General features: G+C 52.4%; 1 protein-coding gene across 1 annotated transcript in view; it reads left to right on the top strand.

Annotated features, from left to right (window-relative positions):
• The window catches only part of LOC310919816 (microtubule-actin cross-linking factor 1-like), a 131,000-nt gene that overhangs the window by 50,854 nt on the left and 59,792 nt on the right, over positions 1 to 20,354 (top strand). Inside the window, exons 31-52 of the mRNA XM_083879362.1 lie at positions 65 to 172; positions 821 to 919; positions 1,072 to 1,224; positions 1,323 to 1,411; positions 1,799 to 1,934; positions 2,527 to 2,587; positions 3,459 to 3,613; positions 4,734 to 10,004; positions 10,477 to 10,626; positions 11,001 to 11,216; positions 11,296 to 11,445; positions 12,166 to 12,399; positions 13,724 to 13,867; positions 13,956 to 14,189; positions 14,271 to 14,298; positions 14,500 to 14,945; positions 15,939 to 16,454; positions 16,777 to 16,953; positions 17,415 to 17,538; positions 17,841 to 18,049; positions 18,607 to 18,924; positions 19,666 to 19,832. Coding sequence (XP_083735488.1) covers positions 65 to 172; positions 821 to 919; positions 1,072 to 1,224; positions 1,323 to 1,411; positions 1,799 to 1,934; positions 2,527 to 2,587; positions 3,459 to 3,613; positions 4,734 to 10,004; positions 10,477 to 10,626; positions 11,001 to 11,216; positions 11,296 to 11,445; positions 12,166 to 12,399; positions 13,724 to 13,867; positions 13,956 to 14,189; positions 14,271 to 14,298; positions 14,500 to 14,945; positions 15,939 to 16,454; positions 16,777 to 16,953; positions 17,415 to 17,538; positions 17,841 to 18,049; positions 18,607 to 18,924; positions 19,666 to 19,832 — 9,185 coding nt within the window. The remainder of the gene's footprint in view (positions 1 to 64; positions 173 to 820; positions 920 to 1,071; positions 1,225 to 1,322; positions 1,412 to 1,798; positions 1,935 to 2,526; positions 2,588 to 3,458; positions 3,614 to 4,733; positions 10,005 to 10,476; positions 10,627 to 11,000; positions 11,217 to 11,295; positions 11,446 to 12,165; positions 12,400 to 13,723; positions 13,868 to 13,955; positions 14,190 to 14,270; positions 14,299 to 14,499; positions 14,946 to 15,938; positions 16,455 to 16,776; positions 16,954 to 17,414; positions 17,539 to 17,840; positions 18,050 to 18,606; positions 18,925 to 19,665; positions 19,833 to 20,354) is intronic.

Below are 20,354 nucleotides of genomic sequence, written 5' to 3'. Positions count from 1 at the left end.
GGGCAGGAGCAGCCCCGGCAGAGTTTGCAGATCTCACAAGCTCCACCTCTCCCCACCTTTGCAGGACTATGAGCTGCAGCTGATGACCTACAGGGCCTTTGTGGAGTCGCAGCAGAAGTCCCCCATGAAGCGCCGGCGGATGCTCTCCTCCTCAGATGCTATCACCCAGGAGGTAGGAACCCAGCTAAGCTCAGCAGGGGGAAATTTCAGCGGGGGGTTCTTCCACGCCCAGCAAAATCACCCAGCAGCCTCTGTGAAATGAGCTTCTTTCTGCTGAACTCTCTTGTATGAATAAAGTTTCCACCCTCGCTGTTTTTTCCAATAGCCAGAGAGGATGGCTTAGTGCCCTAAGCACCAGGTATGCCATACCTAGACTCCTGGGAACCCCTGGGTCAAATCCAGCAGGGTCGGCTCAGCCCTTCAGCCTTGTGAGGTAAATAACCAGAGCACCATGCAGTGTTGCTGTGTGTGCATCTTTGGGATGAGACCCCCTTTAGGGACCCGAGGTCCTGTCTGCTCTGTGTGGATATTAAAGATGCCGGTAGCCCTTCCGTAAAGAGCTGAGCATCCACCCCAGTGTCCGTGGCCGGAGTCTCCCCTCGCTCCAGTGTCGTGCAGCATGCCTTGTGTGGCCACCACCCTCCCCAGCAGACCAGCTGCATTCCATTGGTGCCATCCCGGGTCTGCCAGGCACCTCGGGGGGTTCCCAGGCCAGAGGTGCCTCATCCGTGTCATGTACTGTGAAGGATGACACTCTGGATCCAGCAGCAGGACTGATGCACCCCCTTTTCCTTCTGTTTTCCCCTCTCTCCCTTGGCAGTTCATGGATTTGAGGACTCGCTACACGGCCCTGGTGACACTGACCACCCAGCACGTGAAGTATATCAGTGACGCACTGCGGCGGCTGGAGGAGGAGGAGGTGAGGAAATGGGACACATCTGGACTCTGTCATCACATTCCCTCCATCCCCAAGGATGCTGCTCCATGCTGAGGGTACACCCTGGGTGTTGCTCCCCACTTTGGAGATCCTTTTTGACATGGTTGTCTTCCTCCTTCCTCTTGTGTTTGCAGAAAGTGGTGGAGGAGGAAAAGCAGGAGCACACGGACAAGGTGAAGGAGCTCCTGGGCTGGGCCCTGGGCTTGAAGCAGAGTGTGCAGGGCAGGACAGCTGCTGCTGGGAGCAGAGAGCTGGGAGACATCGAGAAATCCATCTCAGAGCAGCAGGTAAAGCAGGAGTGACACCAAGACACTGAGGTTTAACTTCTGGTCTTTTTTCACAGCTGCATTAAGCTGCTTTCTTTATTTTTTATATTTTTTTCCAGGCCCTGAATGACGAGCTGACCGCAAAAAAGGAGCAGGTCTCTGAGGCCATCAAAACTTCCCAGATCTTCCTGGCAAAACACAGCCACAAGTGAGTGTGGTTCCAGGAGCTGGAGATGATTCCTTAGAGCTGGTGGATCCTTGGGATCCAGTGCCTGACTCATTAAAAACAATGAGCTGCACATAACAGTTGTCTTCTTTATTGTCTGCAGTGAGACCTGTGAAATATGCAATCCATTTATGCTGTGGGACAATATTAATCCTCTTTAGTTGAGATGCAGCCCCATATATTTGGGGATTCAATTGCTACCATGCAGCTCAGCCTTTGCTCAGTTCTCCTGGCAGGTTTTAGCTGAGCTAGGCAAGGAGAGGAAGGGACTCATGGTGGATTTGGCCTTTTCCTGGGCTTGGAAGGACATGGTAATTCTATGGACCTGGTTTGGGCAGTATCCTGAGATATTTCCCTTTCCCCTTGCAGGCTTTCCCAACAAGAAAAGGACCAAATTTCTGCTCAGATTGGTGCTCTGAAGGAAACCTACCAGGCTCTCTGCAGCAACTCCACAGAGCAGCTCCAGCAGCTACAGAGCCAGCTGGCCCAGGAGACAGAGCACAAGGTACTGCTCCCTGCTCAGCCCTGTTCACTCCTCACCTTCACTCCTCAGGGTGTGGAAAAGGTTTCATTTTGTTGTGTGTCTCATGGCCACTGGCCATTCACAGCCTCTTACTTGCTTGTGGTTGCCCTCCCTTCTCTTCCATCCATTTTGGTCACCCAAAGCATCTGGTGGTCCCTGGAGGCCAAGCAGGAGCTGTTTTCCTGCTGCCTTCCAGGTCCATGGGAGAGTTGTCCTTTGGTTCCCATCAGGGCTCTGCCCTCTGCACAAGGGCTGTCTCATTACTGCTTGGTGAGCAGGGTGGCAGCTGGAATTCTGCCCTGGAAATGGCCCCCTTGAGGAAATCCCTGTCCTCGGAGGGCTGTAAACCTCAGAGGGCTCAATCCCACAGGCTGCCTGCAGGCAGGGGGTGCAGGAAAGTGGGACTCATGTGGCCTCAGGCGTCTCAGGGTCTGGTCAAAGGTTTTTCTCAGCTATGGCTGAACCAAGTAGCTCTTCCTTATGGAAGGCAACTGCATTGTCCAGCCCCTCAGCTGACCTGGGAGACCTTCAGGACCTGTTCCCTGCTCATATCCACCAGGCCCCATCCTTGTAGGGAGGGCTGGAAGCACATCCTTATTGCCTCTTGTTACGAGCTGTCATTCACAGATTTACGTGTGCGTGTTCTCTAAGTGTATATTCATGTGTCAATGGATTTTTTGTGTGTTTGCTTGCTGGCTCCCTGTACCCTGAAGCAACAGCCCGCTCACATCTGGCTGTGAGACGCAGGTCTTGGCCCTCGGGTCTGTGAGTGAAGCCCTGTTCAAGCCACTCATGGGAGAGAAGGTGGCAGAGCTGCTTTTATTTTTGCGATCTGGCTTTCCAGACTCCACCTAAATATGTAGTGTTTTGCTCCAAACTGGACTTTACAGCACATTCCAGGTGTTTCAGAGCAGGAAATTATTTATTTTATTGCAAGCCCTTTAGCCCTTGTGCTGGCAGCAGAAAGGTGGACAGATCATTTTGTTAAGCTATCACAGATTTGCTGCAGCCTCCCTATGGAATGGATGCTTTTTTCCTTTCCCTTTTCTTCCCTTTTGGTCAGGAGAATGATTTTAGAGCAAAAGCCTTCTCCAGGGCTTGTCAAGCTGTTTTGGTACAGCATGAGGCTGCTTTGGGGCTGGAGCAGTTTTCACTCACACACTCGATGAAGCCCAGGCAGCAAAACAAGACATGGCAGTGGGGCTTCACCTTAAATCCCCGTCTGCAAAACCATCCCTGCAGCTCTGCTGCTGAGCCGTTGCCTCACTGTAGAGGGAGCATGAAGAACTCTTTAACATTTGCTTGCTGGAAACATCCAACTGTCAGAAAGAAGTTACAAAAGACCAAAAAAAAAAAAAAAAATGCAAAGCAGAACGCGCTAAATTGAGCATGATGTGTCCCTGTACGGTTTGTGTTTCATGTCAACTGTTTTTATGATTAACTGACATCCTTGCTTACAAGTTTAACTAACCCCCCTGGGATTTAAACAAACAAAACACACAAAAGGGAAAGAGGACGGACCTGTGTGTGGTGGGGTTCTTTTTGCAAAACAAAACAGTCGCATGCTGGACGCTAACCCCAAGCTTTACACTGTGTGTGATACGGCTGAACTGCTCCATAAGGCTCTGTCTTTAACTGCTCAAGGCACACCCTGCAAGTCGGTAAGTAAAAGCCTTTTACTCCCCTCCCTCCCATCCATCTCCTTTTTTATCTCTCTTTTGTTTCCCTCATTTCCCTCTCTTCTTTGTCTTTCCACGGCTTGTTCATCTCTGAGTATGCACGTCAGGGTCTGGCGATGGTGGTGGAGAGCTTAGGTTGTCCCAGAAGGTTCCTCCGGTCCCCACAGCAGGGTGTTGGGATGCAAAAGGAATTCATTCCTTAGTCCGGATTCCCTCCTTGCTATCCCCACAGAAATCTTGGAGTGCTTGGGCCAGGCTTATACTCAACCAGTGACACTGGGAGAAACCCAAATGTCCAAAGGGCCTTTGAACTAAGACACTCTTTATCACGTAAATGAATGTCCTCCCTGTGGGAATAGCAGGAAGAAAAGCCCCTCCAAAAAAACGCCACAGTAGTTGGTGTGGTCCCAGTCTGTCACTGTTCCCATGCTGGAACCTCCAACTTGTTCCATTTCTCCCCTGGCCCTGTCTGAGGAACAACTTGGAGGTGCTGGAGTGGGCAGAGCAGGGGCCGTGGTCATGCTTGGGGAGCTGTCCTGCTCCTGCCCTGATGCATGGCAGGGAGCTGCTCCATGGCATGGGGCTCTGTGGTGTTCCCCATCCATCCTGGCACTTGGGATTTGCTTGGGAAGTGCAGGATTTTCAGCATGGCAGGAATCAGCATGGAGGCTGTGCTGGGAGAGGTTCCTCTTTACTCCAAAGTGGGTGGTTTTGGGGGGTTTTCTTCCCCATCAGTGCACAGTGGGATTTGTGTTGTCTTTACCTTTTAAAGCTGGAGTTGTTGGAGGGCTTTGTTGTGCTTGTTGGTCTCCTGCCCTCTTCCGTGGAGCATTAGGAATGATTCTGAGTTTTGGTGCTTGCTGCTTTGCTGCATTACTGGTGGTGGATGTTGGAAGCATCTTGGTGCTGCCCTGGTGATGGACTAGATTTCAAACACTTTAGGACTTTCTAGCCTGTTTGGGGATTTTAAGTTAGTTGGGTTTTTTTTGATTTTTTTGTTTTTTGTTTTTTTTTTTAAACTGAGGTCTCCATGAAGCTCATGCAATGAGTGCTGGAAATGCTGGGTTTTGTTTTAATTCTTTCCCTTCTCTTTCTGTTCCAGGGCAGAGAAGCCGTGGCAGGAGTGATCGATCTTGGCACGGTAGAAATATTCCCTGTCTTTGGTGCCATGCAGAGAGGTCTTATAGATCAGGACACAGGTCTGGTCCTCTTGGAGGCCCAGGTGATCACCTCTGACTTAGTTGTCCCAGAGACCAGTGAGAAACTCTCCTTGGAGAAAGCTCTGGCAAGAAACATCATTGATCTCAGGGCATTCCAGGTGCTGCAGGAATTGAAGGATGCTCTCCAGCAGGTGGAAGAAGTCAGATGCGAAGGGAGGCAGCTCCTCCCCGTTGTTGCTGCCATAGAAGAGGGGAGGATCAGTGAGAGCATTGGGCTAAAGATTCTTGAAACTGAGCTTGCTACTGGGGGCTTTAAATTCCAGCAGGGCAGAATCAGCATGGAGACAGCAGTGCAAGAAAGGCTCCTTCCCCCCCAGCTTCACTCCAGGCTCCTGTCTCACCTGGAAGGTGGCAAGGGTTTGATTGACCCCAACACTGCTGAGAAAATCAGTCTGCCTGAGCTTCTGGACCGGTGCATCATCCACCAAGAGACTGGGCTGAGGCTGCTCCCAGTCAAGCAGCTGGCAGGTGGGATGGTCAGCCTGAGGTCAGGCAGGGAGGTCAGCATCTTCCGTGCAATCCAGGAGGGGCTGATGGACAGGGAGGTGACTATCAGGCTGCTGGAAGGCCACCTCTTTGCTGGGGGCATTGTAGACCCCAGGACAGGACACAGGCTGACCGTGGATGAGGCTGTCAGGCATAGTTTGATTGATCAGGATTTGGCCTGCACGCTCCTGATCCGGCAGCTGCAGATGGGTGGGATCATCGACACCACCACAGGAGAGAGGCTGACCATGGATGAAGCCCTAAGGAAGGGCTTGGTGGCTCCAAGGACTGCACTGCTGGCTCTGGAATCCCTGTGGTGCTTCGTGGGCCTGCTGTGGCCAGAGACGGGGGAGATCATCCCTGTCGCAGATGCTTTGGAGCAGGGGATCCTCTCCACAGAGTTGATTCAGGAGATTCTCAGCAAGAGACAGCTCCTTCAGGCTGTTTTTATACCAGAAACCACAGAGGTGCTGTCCTGGCAAAAGGCAGTGGAACAAGGCATTCTGGAGAGAGAGGTGGTGAAGAAGCTGCAATCAACAGCCATACCTGATGTCATGGCCAGTGTGCAGCTTGCTGGCTCTCCAAGCAGGAGCAGGCATGGCCAGAGCTCCCCTGGAAGGAGCCCCACAGGTCATGAGGAGCCTCTGCTAAGGAGTGATGATGAAAGGCTAATATTCCACTTGATGAACCACAGCTACATCAACATCCACGATGGCCAGAAGGTGCTCTTAGTGGATGCAGAGTTGAACAATCTCACCAAAGCGATCATCCAAAGCCAAGAAAATGGATCCTGTGCACAGGAAGGCTTTGAGGAGACAGAGGCAGACGCAGCTCTTGAAAGCAAACCTTCTAGTGGTTTGGCTTTGCAGCAGCTTGAACTTCAGTTCACTCCTTCAAAAGGTGAAATTGGGAAGATCCTACCACCCAGAACTGCTCTGGAGAATGGGGAGGTGGTAAAGAGACCTGAAAGTCTCCTCTTGCAAGATGCAGAGGATTTCCTGCGTGTGGAAGAGCAGGAGCAGATTTCCACTGAACAGGAGACCATCAGGAGTGAAACTGATGCTGAATTTGGAAAAGAACAGGTCACTTTTACAACCAAGGATAAACATCAGGTAAAATTATTGATGCCAGATCCTCCCAGTGACCTTGATAGTGGATTAATCAGAGAAACAGTGGAAATGATGATTGAGGCAGAAGGAAAGTCCAAGCCTCCTGCAGTAGATGGAGTGGAAGGTCCTGAATATCAGAAGAGGGCATTGGAAAGTGGGACAGTGGTTGTGAAAAGTGAAATCTGCATAACAATGGGTGTTCCAGAAAGTAGAGATGGACTGAAAATGACAGCAGAGAGGTCTCAGGGTTTGAGGGTATCTGAACAAGAGGCAGAAGATGTTAGAGAGGTTTGTTTGCTAAAGGAGGAAACACTTGAAAATGGTGTGCTGGGAGGAGAGGAGGTTGTGCTCCCTGCAAGTGGAGAGGCAGCGCCAGCAGAGAGGCAGAGCAAAGACACAGAAAGTGTGCTGGAAGTGGAAGAAGGAGAGCGGGAAGAAGCATTGGGTGATGAGGGTGTTGAGGAACCATCCCTGCCAGACCTTGAGGAGCAAGAGGCAGAGGACACTTTGGAAAAGCTCCTGACACAGCTCCAAAGTGGTGGGATCGTCCATGAGCAGACGGGCAAGATGCTGCTGCTGGACGAGGCGGTGGCCTCTGGGGTGGTGTCTGGCCACACAGCTGTGAAGCTCATGGAGAGGATGAAGATGTTCAGTGGCTTCTTTGACTCTCAGGTGTGTGAACCCTTGACCACTGAGGACGTGATTGAAGAAGGCCTGATGGATGAGAAGCTGCTCCAGAAGGTCCTCATGCCCGACAAAGCCATAAGTGGTGTCCTTGACCCAGGCAACAATTTTGTCTACTCTATCAAGGATGCTGCTGCCATTGGCCTTCTGGACAAGGAGACAGCAATGAGGATCTTGGAAGGGCAGGTGGTTACTGGGGGGATTGTTGACTTGAAACGTGGCAAAAAAGTGTCAGTGACTTTGGCTTCAAACCTGGGCCTCATAGAGCCAACGAGTCAGACAGAGCTGGTCAAGCTGGAGAAGGCTTCCAAGGGGAAAGGCACTGATGAGGTGACCAGGCAGAAGCTCATCAATTTACAGGCTGAGACCAGTGGAATTGTGGACCCTGAAACCAAGCGGCCTTTGACTGTGGCAGAGTCTGTTGAAAAAGGGCTCCTGGAGAAGGAAAAAGCTTTTCAGCTCTTGACCAAGCAGGTTGCTGATGGAGGAGTCATCCATCATGTGTCAGGGATGAGGCTCTCAGTGGACAATGCGATGAAACACAGTTTGATCAATCCAGATCTTTGCAAGGAGCTCAGGAAAGCTGAAAGTGTGGTCCTGCAGGACTTTGTCCATCCAGCCACAAAGGAGAAGCTGCCCTTGCCCCAGGCAGTGTCACTGGGGCTTGTTAGCCAAGAATTCCAGAGGAAAGTGCAGGAAATCCAGGCTGAAAGTGGAAGCATTCTTGATCCAGCTTCTGGCCAGAGACTAGCACTGTGTCAAGCAGTGCGGGAGGGCTTGGTGCCCCAGCAGGTGGTGGAGAAAGCCCTGTCATCTTCAGAAATGAGAGAAGGAATCGTAGACCCCGAGACCTGCATGATCGTTCCCTACTCGGAGTTCCTGAAGAAGTGCAAGATCGATATCGAATCTGGGCAGAGGTACCTGGAGGTCCATCCCTTCCAGGCCATCAGGGATGAGGTGACAGGGACCAAGCTGCCCTGTGCTGAGGCAATGAAGCTGGGGAAGGTGGACCCCCTGCCCACCCTGAGGCTGCTGCAGGCACAGGCAGACAGTGGAGGGGTGGTGGAGGGCACTGTCAGCAAGAGGTTGTCTCTGAGGGCAGCTGTGGAACAAGGGATGCTGGATGAGGCCATGGCCAAAGTCATCGCCACCAACCAGCTTAGGGCTGGGGGAATTGTTGATGCCCCCAGTGGGAAAAGGTTGACCGTGAAGGAAGCTGTTGGAAAAGGACTGATTAGCCAAAAATTAGCTGCCAGTCTTCGGGATGTGCAAATAACCAAAGAGAAGGTTGGTTCTGAGGTCTGCAAAGTAGAAAAAGTGCAACTTTCACAGGAAAAAACAGAAAAATTATCTCCAAAAGAGGAAGGTGTCATTCCCCCTGCCAGAACTGCCAAGTCTGATGGTGCTGAGCCCAAAGCTCAGCCTGAAGCTGTGAGCTATGACACAGCTCCGAGTGCAGCTGCTGCCACTGAGAAAACCCCCAAAACACAGACAAAAAGGGAATTAAAACCCCAGGAAGCTTCAGAGGGTGGTGTCCATCCTCTAGATGAGCATCATCATCTTCATCATCCCCAGGCAAAGGCTGAGATGACTCCAGAGCACCCCTCAGTGTGGGAGACAGTGTCTCTCCCTGAAGAGACAGTGGTGATAGGAGCTGTGGAAAAAGAGATCCCAAAAGGCAGCTCCCAAGTGAGAGCAGCCTGGGAGAAGGAATCCAGGAAAGAAGTGGATGGAGGGACAGAGAAAGTAGAGAGACTAGGCTTGGAGAAGGAGCAATTGTTCTTGGGCACCGAGGTGCTTCATAGGGAGGAGGATGGTGAAGAGAGGAGGAGAGAGTTTGTAAGTGCAGAGGGAGTTGTAGCAGGTGGAGAAGGTGCAGTGGTGACTTTTGGGCAAGGAGAGAGAGTGGCCAGTGTGGTCCAGGAGAGAGCAGCAGGCCCGAGGGTATCTGTCAGTGTGAGCCCAGAGAAGGGAGGGAAAGGTCCTGCAGAGTCTGGAGAACCCCCTGAGGTTGGTGTTCCTGTGGAGCCTGTGGGAGATGAACTTGCAGGGAAAAAAGCTGTCAAACACAGAGAAAGAGAAACCTCTCACACAGAAGGTCCCACTGATCAGGAAAAAACGAGTGAAACTGAGCTAAAACCTACCCAGAAACAGAAAAGCAAGAAAAAGAAAGCAAAGCAGGGCAGAATTCCAGGAGACAGCACTCAGCCAGAGAAACCTTCTGCAGAAAAGCAGCTCCTTCCTTCTCCAGTTTCCCATGAAATTCCAAGAAAAAAGGGTGAGGAGGAGCACTTTGTCTCCAGGGTGCCAGAGCCAAAACATGAATCCGGCATCGAGACTGCTGCTGGGTTGGCACGAGACACAGCCAAGCACAAGGGTAGAAAAGGAAAGAAAACAATTCCTGGGAAAGAGACAGGAACCCCCAGAGAGGTTCAGGTGTTCCCTGTGCCCCCTGAGCAAGGGGAAGCTCGAGAGGTGGTGAAAGGTGAGATCAAGGATGGTCACCACTCCTTGGTAGCACTGAGTCTGGAGGAAAGGATGGCTCAAGAAGACACCAGGGTGGAAACCATCCAGGATGTGTCCAGCACAACCACCTTGGCACAGGAACTGCCCCGTGACTTAATTATCAGAGAGGAACCCACAGAAGTTCGGGAAACCTCTGCAGTCCTGGAGCTTGGAGAAGAGAAACAGCACGAGCAAATGGCTGAGCTCAGAGCAGACCAGGGGGGTGCCCCTGCTCCCCCAAAATCCCAGGAAGAAACCCCCCAGGAGAGGACCAAGCAGCCAGGTCCAGGTGATCGAGGTTTGCTCTTGCCTGTGATCATGGAGGGGGAGCTGCTGGAAACCTCCAGGGAGTCCACGAGACCAGCCCAGGTCAGTGAATATTTTTTTCTATTTTGGCAATTTTTCGGAGCTATTTGTGGATGTTTGATGCTAAATCTTGGCACAGAGGGCAGCTAAAGCAGGAGGAGTGGATGTTGCAGTATCAGCTGCAGTGGATTTGGCAAAGGAGCCAGTGATGTACAACTGGAAACACTCAGGGCTTAGTTGTGGCTCCTTTTGCTGGAGCATTACTGCTAAATGACTAACAAGTAGAACTCTTTTTTTGGCACTTTTGCTGCAACACCAAGAGATCTCTTGCCATTTATAAGCTTATGTTGGAAAAAGAGCCATGTGTTTTATTTTTCCTGTAGTAAATCTTGTAGATAAGGCTGGCAAGTGGCAAGTCCCTGAGAGGGAACGTTATTAACAAATTTCTCCCTTGGAAAAAAAAAGAATTTTATATAACACTTTGTCTCCTTTTCTGCCTAAGTTTGAAGCTTTGATTTCCTGTCTGATTCTGCAGATCAAGTTCAGCAAGAAGATGTGTCTGGAGCACGACCAGAGGCTGATATCTTATCTCTCCATGCTCCGAGATATTGAGATGAGAATTAAACGAGTGCAGCCAGCAGAGCAGAATTTGGCAGCCCTGCATGACCTAAGGCAGCAAGCAGAGGTGAGTGAGGCTTGGCTGGTGTTAGACAGAGTTTTTCCCCCCTCTCTCCAGCTTCCTGCATAGCCTTTGCACCCCTCCCTGCTTCTGGGAGTTTTGTCTCAGGTTTAATAGGCTTTTATATCAAACCTCATCCCTCCTTCTGATCCATCCACCTTCTCCTCCCTGCCCAGACAACAGCCTGAGCTTGGCTGACATGAATTTTACAGCCTGGAGAAAGGCAGGAGAGTGCTGGCAGCTGAGCAGGGCTGCAGGGTGGTGATGAATCTTCCTAGACTCAGTGTTTGGAGCTGCTTCTCCAAAACCCCTGCTGGGTTTTGGCAGCAGGGAGGTGAAGTCACCCTGTCTTAGACATAACGATGCTGTCTTTGTCTCAGGCTCTGGGCACTGAGTTGCAGGAGCTGAGCTTCTCAGTGAATCAGGAGCTGGATGCTGTGCAGAGGATTGTGGCCAACCCCCCTGAAGAAGTCCCTGAGCAGTTACTGAAGGCTTTGGAGAAGGATGCCAAGAACCTCCAGAAGTCTCTGAGCTCTGCAAAGGAAGTCCTGCAGTCCCGGCTGCAAAACCTTTGTGGGGCTGCAGAAGCTGAAAAGGTAGAGCTGGCAACTGCCCCCTGCTGTCACACAAGCTCCCTAAAATTCCTCCTTTAAACTATGAATTTCTGCTTTTAAGGCTAAAATCCTGGCCCATCACGAGGCTCTTCAGGGCAGGCTCCAGGAGCTGCTGAGCTGGGTCTCTGGCACCACGGAGTCACTGGATGACAGTGATTTCCAGCAGGCCACAGATGCCAACAGCTTGAATCTCTGCCTGCAGCACTACAAGGTAACCATGGCAATGCCCCTAATCCTGCAGGCTGATGAACTTGCTGCCCTCTGCACAGAGGAGAAGCTTTTAATCCTGCTTCTCTCCCAGAGCCTACCAAGGGTTTGCCCTTAGCTTCTGCTGCAGCAGGAGTTGGGTGTTGGGTGTTCTTTAAAGTCACTTGTTTCCATAAGAAATGGCCTGGTTTGGTTGTTTGAACATGCTCCTGTGCAAGGGTGTGTGGTGGTGGCTAAGTGATCTGGGGAGATTCCTGTCAGGCTGTTGAGGAGAGAGCTGCATCCTCTGGGAAGCTGCTCCATCACATCTACCCTGGTCACTGTCACCTGTAGGTGGAGCCCACTCTCCTTATCCATCTTCTAGCAATAGCTTTAAAGATTATTTCCAAGTTTGGTGGCACCTCGGCATGGAAATCAGGGGATTGAAGGCTTTGAGAGCTATTGGTAGCACATGGAGTCACTTTAGCCAGGTCTGAGTCATCTTCAGACCCAAGGGCAGCCCTACACACATCCAAGAAACTTCTTGGTGAGGTGCCTCCAGCACCTGGTGCAGAGGGAAAATCCCTAGGGTGAGATGCTCTCACCTCCATGCTGAGTGTTGTTTTGGGAGAGCTTGGTGTTTCCGGGATATATATTTCCTGTGGTACCTGCAGATGAGAAGCAGTGCAGCACAGCCCTGGCTGCAGGATCGTTTTACCTGTTTTACCTTTTCTCTCTCATTCAGGAGCTGAAGGAGCCCCTCGCTGAGACCAAGGCTGAGCTGGATGCCACTGCCTTTGACATCCAGCTCCTGATCTCGGAGCATGCCCAGGATTTAACCCCCCAGCAGAGCAGGCAGCTGTTGAGGCTGCTCAATGAGCTGCAGAAAGCCTTCAGGGACCTGTCAGAGCGTGTGACAGCACGGGTGGAGGTGCTGCAGGTCTGTCTCCAGCAAGTGGAGCAGACGGAGCAGGTGAAGGTTGTGAGACATCTCTTCCCTGCCTGCCTTTTGCTCGCTGAAGTGCTTCCCAGCCACAGGAACAGGAGCTGAGGCACCTCAAATTTGGGATTTCTCCTGCATGCCACTCCCACTTTAGGAGTTCTCACTGCACATCATGAGCTTCCTCTAAAAGTCTTTCTTCTTCCAGCCAGGCAGAGGGTTGCTTTGCTCCCAAAATACAGAGCCCTGCTGAGGTCTGGGTAGCAGTTCTCTGCTAGATATAGAATTGTTTGGGGCTGGGTGGAATAAACCCTGCAATTGCCCCCAAAATCCCTGTGCAGAGAGGCCACCACAGACACCCAACAGTTTTAATGGCCTATTACCTACTGCATACATCAGGCATTGGTGTCCAAGGGAAACAGCTGGCAAGGACAAAAACAAGTCCTCAGCTCTCTGCTGCACTGTTGCAGCACCCACCACTGCATGGATCCTCTCACCCAAGGCAGAATTAATGTGTTTTTTTTATTAACAGTTGCTCTCTGTAACTTTTGCCTGTCTTCTCTGGAGTGTGTGTATTAACCAGTTTGCTTTGCCTTTTCAGATTGAGTGTGCGCCCATCCTAACCCAGGAAGAATTCGCTTTGCAGCTGAAGAGCTCTTAAGAAGGCTCTTTCGATTTGCTTCTGTTGTTTTATCTTATGACTGGGAGAAACAGGCACAGTGTTTTGCACAAGTTTGTACATCACCTTGCTGAAAATGCCAGTGAAAAACTGAAAAACCTTTTATCCCCCCTGGCAGAGGGCGATGGGGGTGTCACAGGGACTCTCAGGTCACATCATGCTCAATTGCTCAAACAGGCGCTTCTGTGTTGTGCTCTGGCAGCAAAAAGAGGAGCTGGATCAGCTACAGAAACACTTTCCCTCTCCAGGGCTCCCTTTCCAACCCCAGATCATTTTAAAAATCCCTTATTTGGGGTTGTCTGGTGCTCCACAGTAGTGCTGCCTGACCCAGGTCGTTGTTGCCTCTCATTCAGTGAGTTTCTGCTGCTGTTTTAATGTTTGTAAAGTGGAGTGGAAAAAGCACAGAAACTCGTGGCTAAGTTTTCCTTGGAGAGCAGTGCAGCTGCACCTTGGGCTCCTCAGAAACCTGGAATGGTGACAAAGATGCCACCAGCTCAGCAGGGACGCAGCACCTGCTGCTGGACAGGGAGTACCTGGAGAGCCGCAAAGTTTTCTGTGCTGCATCCTCGCCTCCTGGAGCTGCTCCAGCTGTAACCTCACCTTCGCTTTCAGCAGCATGAGAGGAGGTGCAGGGCTGGTAGTGACTGTCCCCTGTCCCCCCTGTCCCCTTTGCTGTGCCCGCAGACGCTGCAGGAACAACAGGCAGCTCGGGCACAGAGTCTGGCCGAGCTGAGCCGCTGGCTGGGCCAGGCAGAGGACACACTGGCAGAGCAGCAGAGGGCAGAAGGGGACCTGCCTGCCTTGCAGCAGAGGCAGAGCGATGTTAAGGTCAGTGATATTTAAAAATCAGGGGGGCAGAGGTGGAGAGGTTTCACCTCAGGAGTGCCCCCAGAGCCTCACGGCATTGTCCGCCCAGGAGCTGCAGAGGAGCATGCACAGCAGAGCCGCTTCCTTCGCCAGCGTCCTGAAGAGCACAGAGCAGTTCTTGGAGGAGAACAAGGCCAAGCTGGAGCCAGGGGAGCTGGCAGCACTGCAGCAGGACCTGCAGCGTGCCAAGGAGCAGTATCAGTCCCTGCAGGAGAGGACAGAGGTGGCTCAGAAGGAGCTGGAGAGCGCTGTGAGTGCTGCAGTGCAGCAGGAGACAGAGAAGGTAATGTGCCAGGAGCTGTAGAGCCATCAGGCTTTGCTTGAGGGAGGCTGTGAGGTCCTGGCAGCCATCTGGGTGATGCAGCACAAAACAGTTTGTGGTTCCTCCATGGGTATTCTCCGGGCAAGGTTTCCACCAGTTATTTCTGTCATGAAATGCCTTGAGACATGCAGCCAGGGATGAGCTGCTTGTGGAAGGAATGGAGGAGGAAAAGGTCCCTGACTCTGCCTTTGGGGTGACCCTTAATGGATGAGGATTGTCAATCACATCCCAGTCCTTTTGGGGTGGAGGCTCTGGGTTGTATCAGGATGAGAAATTCAGTGTAGCAGTGAGGGTGAGTGTTTTCACAGCTTCCTTGCACCTTCCAGAGAGCCACAAAGGGTCTGGGAGTGTCTCAGGCATTTGCTGAAGCTGGGAAACTCTTCAGGTTTTCTTTTTTTTTTTTTTTTTCCTTCTGCTGATTTTTGTCTCCCTCCCCCATGCAGCAGTTTGGTGAATTTGCAAGAACTGGGTCATTCTTATCTGGAGCCCTTGTGCTTTCAGGTGAAAGCTGCCAAAGAGCTGGAGGAGAACAGCAATAAGATTGATTCCCTTTTGAACTGGATGGCATCGCTGGAGCAGAAAGGAGGGCTCCCAGAGTACAGACCACACCCTGTCGATCAAGGGACAGGAAGAAGCCCTGGGGATGTCCCTGATGGCCACGTTGTGGGAGCAGACAGTGCTGCTGAGAGCCTGGATGAGCAGTACGACAGGCTGAAGGTCAGCACTGACACCTCATCTCACCCAAAGCCTCCTGACCTTGGTGTCAGATGGGTCAGAAACACCTGATTCTCCATGTAGGAGGCTCAGGAAGACCCTGTCTGGCTTCCTGCAGGAGATGCAGGATGTGTGTTGCCCTGGCAAGGTGTACTTAGGGTCCAGAAGGTGCCCATGATGGCCACAGGAGAGTCACTCTTCTGTGAGCAGAACTCCTGTAGCCCAACCTGATATGTTCCCAGTTTTCCCCACCCTGCTGGTGCTTTGTCACGGAATAGTGAAAAGGTTTGGGTTGGAAAGGACCTTAAAGATCCTTCTGTTCCACTCCATGTGCCAGGGACACCATCCTCTAGACCAGGCTGCTCCAATTCTGCCAGGAACATTTCCAGGGATGGCACAGCCACAGCTGTTGGGGGACACAGAGGCTCAGACACACATACGGTGTGTTCCTCTAGTCCAGAGGGGGTTTTCAGTTGCCTCATCTGGGTCACCAGAAACTGATGCTTTGGGAAGGCTGACCTGAAACAGAGACTGGACAAAGCTGGAGAATAAAGTAGATACTTATTGAAAGGCCTTTAGGGTACACCTTGGGCAGGACAAGAGCCTGGCCAGTGCTACACCCATGGTGGACCCAAAATGATCACAAAATGGACAAACAGTCACGAAGTCTCACAATTTTATAAGTTTTGGTCCATTTGCATATTGGGGTTTAATTGTCCAATTACAGCTTCAGGTTGCAAAGTCCCATCCTTCTTGTTCCTCCCTTCAATTGTGCTTTTGGGCCTGAAATTTGTACTCATTGTCTTTGGTCTTCAGCAGGAAAAGGATTTGTTTTGTCTACCTACTCTGTGGAGAGAGCTTAGTAACACTTAATGTGAGGGTGACAACTGCACCCCTAGGCAGCACAAAATCCGAAAAATATGAAAGCTCAAACTTAAAGGCATCAGGCTGAGACCCTCATCCCTGAGCCTCACCTTTGCCCCCTGGATCTTTCAGGCGCAGCACCAGGAGCTGCTGTCCCAGCAGCAGGACGTAATCCTGGCCACACAGTCAGCTCAGGCTTTCCTGGACAAGCAGGGGCACAGCCTGGCCGGAGAGGAGCGGGAGCGGCTGCAGGCGCAGCTGGCCGAGCTCAGGGATCAGTACTCGGCATCGCTGTCGCGCTCCGAGGTGCAGCTGAAACGGGTGCAGCTCCTGCGAGACGAGCTCCAGAAGTTCCTGCGGGACCACAGCGAGTTCCAGGCCTGGCTGGAGCAGGCGGAGCAGGACCTGGAAGGGATGTACAAAGGGGACAGTGACCCTGCCTCCCTTAGGCAGCTGCTGCGGCGCCAGGGGAGCTTCTCGGAGGATGTGATCTCCCACAAGGGCGACCTGCGCTTTGTCACCATGTCAGGGCAGAAGTTTCTGGATGGGGATGCTGAGGATGCTGAATCCCAGCTGTTGATGTCCAGAAGTGTGGTCAAGAGCAAGCTGGAGGATGCCACACAGAGATACACCACGCTGCACTCCAAGGTATGGGAAGAGCTGTGCGAGCTGGACCCTGGGTGCTCATTTTGTCCTGTGCAATGACAGCAGAGGGATTTTTGTCCCAGCTGCCTGCCTGGACTTCTAGGACATTGATATAGATTGTAGAACAAGGATTGTCTTCTTCAGAACTTAGGCAACACCCTTGTCTTGCTGCTAGTCTGCATGTTACCCCAGTAATTCATTGAGCCTGTGGCAAGATTGATTTTTTTTTTAATTGTTTTTTCTTTCGTGCTGATTTCTGTGCCTTTTCCCACGGATTGCTCAGCACTTGTGTGCATCCTTGTCACCTCTCGTTGCTCCTTTGCAGTGCTCCAAGCTGGGCTCCCACCTGAACACCTTGCTGGATCACTACCAGCAGTTCCAGGAGGTAGCAGAGTCTCTCAGGACGTGGCTGCAGGAGAGTGAAGCTGCCCTCGGGAAGCTGCTCTCAGAGACCGTTTCGTCAGATCTGGCCGTGCTGCAGGAGCAACTTGCCAGCACCAAGGTACAGGCACCCTAGGGGGTTTCCTGGGAAGTGCTGGAGCCTGGATGGGAATTTGGCTGCTCTGAGCAGTCAGCAGCAGGGAGGAGATATGACCCATTGGGGTTTTTTTGATGGTTGAGAGCAAAGATGCACCTATAGCAGGTTCTGGTGCTGTAGGTCAGGTGGGGTCACACTGGAGAGGTGCTTGGAGTAAGGACCCAGGGCTGCAGTCGCAGACACCCCAGAGGGTCATAGAGGGGGACATTCATCCCCCATGAGTGTGCCAGAGCACTGGGACAGCCAAACCCTCAGACCTAGCTCTGCCTGCAGTGTGGGGATAGATTTTTCCATCATTTGTTAACCATTCAGTGACAAAGTGCAGAGGATCCCTCAGAGGGTGTAAATGGAGCCCTGGGCTCCATGAGTGTGGGAATCTTTCCTGGGACCCATCTCTGATTTTGGCTTGTCTTGTGTGAAAACAGCAACTGCAGGGAGACCTGGCTGAGCACCAGGTTCCAGTGGAGAAGCTCCAGAAAGGAGCTCGGACTCTGCTGGACATCCAAGGGGAGCCAGCCCCAGACCACGGCCACATTCAGGAAACAACAGGTACAGAGCAAAGCAGTGTTGGCAGGGAGGGCTGGGGAGAGTGAGAGCAAGCCAGAGGGGGCAAAGATAAGTCACTTTTTGGGGAATTTGGGAGTAATCATTTGGTAGTGCATCCTCGGGGTTTGTGTTTGCATGTGGGGAGGGATGTGGCCACTTGTCTTGCTGCTGAGGACAGGAGATGCTGCTTGGGGACAGGGATTTGTCATCACTGAGAGTTCTGGGGGTGCCAAAGGTGACCCTGGCTGCTCTGTGAGCACTTGGAGCTCTGTACCACTGAGTGTCCTCTGTGCTGAACCCTGCAGATGCCATCATGAGCCGCTTCCAGAGCCTCTCCCAGCAGATGTCTGAACGTTCAGACCTGCTGCAGAAATCCATTGCCCAGTCCCAGAGCGTCCAGGAGAGCCTGGAGAGCCTCCTCCAGTCAGTGGCTGAGATTGAGAAGAACCTGGAGAAGGATCAGCCAGCTGTGCTCTCCTCTGCCTCCATCCAGGACTCGCTTGCCATGAGTGTGGTAAGGCTGGGCTCGGCTCCCTCACCCCAAGCACCCCAGATCAGCACCTTCACTCTGCAGGGCTTGGTGGGGTTTAACTACTGAGTTCTGAAAGCACCAGGAAAAAACCCTAAAAAGGAATGTGAGCAGAAGCTTTTTATTTTCATAGAATCACTAAATGATTTGGGTGGGAATGAACCTCAAAGACCATCTAATTCCAATGCCCTGCCATGGGCAGGGACACCTTGCACTGGACTAGATTGCACGGGGCTCTGTACAATCTGACTTTGGACACTTCCAAGGATGGGGCAGCTCCAGCATCTTTGGGCAAACTGTGCAAGGTCACGAACAGACTTGTTGAAAACCTATTTTTTTCTTTGCTAACAAGATTCTAGACACAGGGAAAAGCAGAACATGTTGGGCAGGTCAGAAAGGAAAGGAAAACCGGGATATAAAACTACTTTTTCCCAACTGTGCTTGTGTCAAAGCACCTGCTGCTGCTCCCAAGGGCAGCCCAGTTAGTTCTGCTCGAGAACCTTCCTTAAAAAGCCCTCTCTGTCCTCATGTGCCCCCCACAGAAGCTGAAGCAGGACATTGCCCGGCAGAAGAGCAGCCTGGAAGCCACCCGGGAGATGGTGACACGGTTCATGGAGGCCGCTGACAGCCCCACGGCCTCTGCCCTGCAGGACAAGCTGGCCCAGGTGACAGAGCACTTTGGGAGGCTGTGCCAGCAGCAGCAGGAGCGGGAGGACACCCTCAAGGGCCTCCTCCCCAAGGTGGAGCAGTACGAGCAGCTCGCGGAGAAGCTGCAGCAGTTCACGGAGAGCAGGACGCGGATGTTGGCGTCTGGGAACCAGCCGGACCACGACATCGCTCACTTCTCCCAGCACATCCAGGTGAGGCACTGAGGGAGGAGGTTCTATCTGCACCAGGTGTCTGAGGCAGGGTCCAGCTGTTCCCAGCTGTGGGAGAAGGGGATAACATCTCCCAGGAGCCAGGCTGATTTTCAGGTGCGATCTGTGGCCAGGCTTTTAGGATCCAGTCCAAATGCAGCAGGATTCTACCAATTAAAGACTCCATGGGGTTACTACAGGAAAGTATCCCTGTGCTGGCAGTGAGGGCAGTGCAGAATCAGGGAATCCTGGAATGGTTTGAGTTGGAAAGATCATCTCATTCCAGGTCTCCTCTCAGGGACGGGGACACTTTCCACTAGACCAGGTTGCTCAAGGTTGCCTTGGACACTTTCAGGTGTGCTGTGGGCCATGGTGCCTGTGCATGGGTTCCTTCCTCTGGCTTCCCACAAGTGTTCTGCTACAGGGGATGCTTCATCCACAGTCTCAGAAATGGTGGAAGATGATACAAAACCAGACACCTGTGCTGTGGGGAGGGGTTGATTTGGCTTGGTCTAGGGCCTCCCATCCCATCCCAGTCACCAGCAACAGGGAAAGTGGGATTTGCCCCTGCAGCTGCTCAAAGTATTTGCTGAGCTGGAGGAGCAGGTGGCACTGAGCTGTGCCCAACATTTGGCACTGGTGCCATGCATGGCACTGCCCACAGAAGGTCTCTCCAGGACGTGGGACTGTCCAGTTCATGCCCTCTGGTGGGGAACAGTCAGCATCACCCTTTCCTCTTGGCAGGAGCTGAATTCAGAGATGAGGCAGCACCAAGAGGACCTGGCCACCCTGGAGCACCTGGCTGAGGAGCTGAGCTCCTGTGGCTTTGCCCCCAGCACCTTCCAGCAGCAGGAGAAGCTGCAGAGCCTCAAGAAAGATTTCCTGCAGCTACAAAAGGTGGCAATAGACAGGTGAGTCCCAGGGAGGGGAGCTTGGGGGTGGCTTCATGGTCTGAACAAGACCCTGTGGAAATCTCCTTTCCAACTCTTCCTGCCACCCTCCTCCCACGCCAGGATCCTGAGGCAGCTCTACTCCAGCTGACGCTTTAAAAAAAGCCTTGGCTGGGGGCGTTGTGAAAAATTTCTGGTGTTGCTGCAGCAGGAGCCGGCGCTCTGTGCTTCCCAGCTCCCGGCATGTGGGCTGCCACAGCTCCATCCCAGAGCCTCCTGCTGGGTGCTGGGAGTGAGGTGACAGCAGAGCTGCCTGTTCCTGGAGTGCCCTGAAACGGGGATAAAAGGGAGCTTGAGCAGGGTCAGAGTGACAGCATCCCAGGAGTCACACCTCTCTGGTTGTATCTCTGAAATCCCTGCGGAATGGAGGGAAGGTGGTGGGGAAAAGCAGGTGAAACTCCCAATAATCCCCAGTAATTCAGTGCTGTGCAGGCTGCTTGCAGCTGGGGCCAGCAAAGATGAGCCAGAGGGGCCTGTGACTCG

This window comes from Zosterops lateralis, assembly GCF_965231275.1.
Source record: "Zosterops lateralis genome assembly, chromosome: 28".
NCBI classification, from domain to species: domain Eukaryota; kingdom Metazoa; phylum Chordata; class Aves; order Passeriformes; family Zosteropidae; genus Zosterops; species Zosterops lateralis.
The sequence above is the reverse complement of the archived record's forward strand: the minus strand, read 5'-3'. Positions and strand labels throughout refer to the sequence as shown.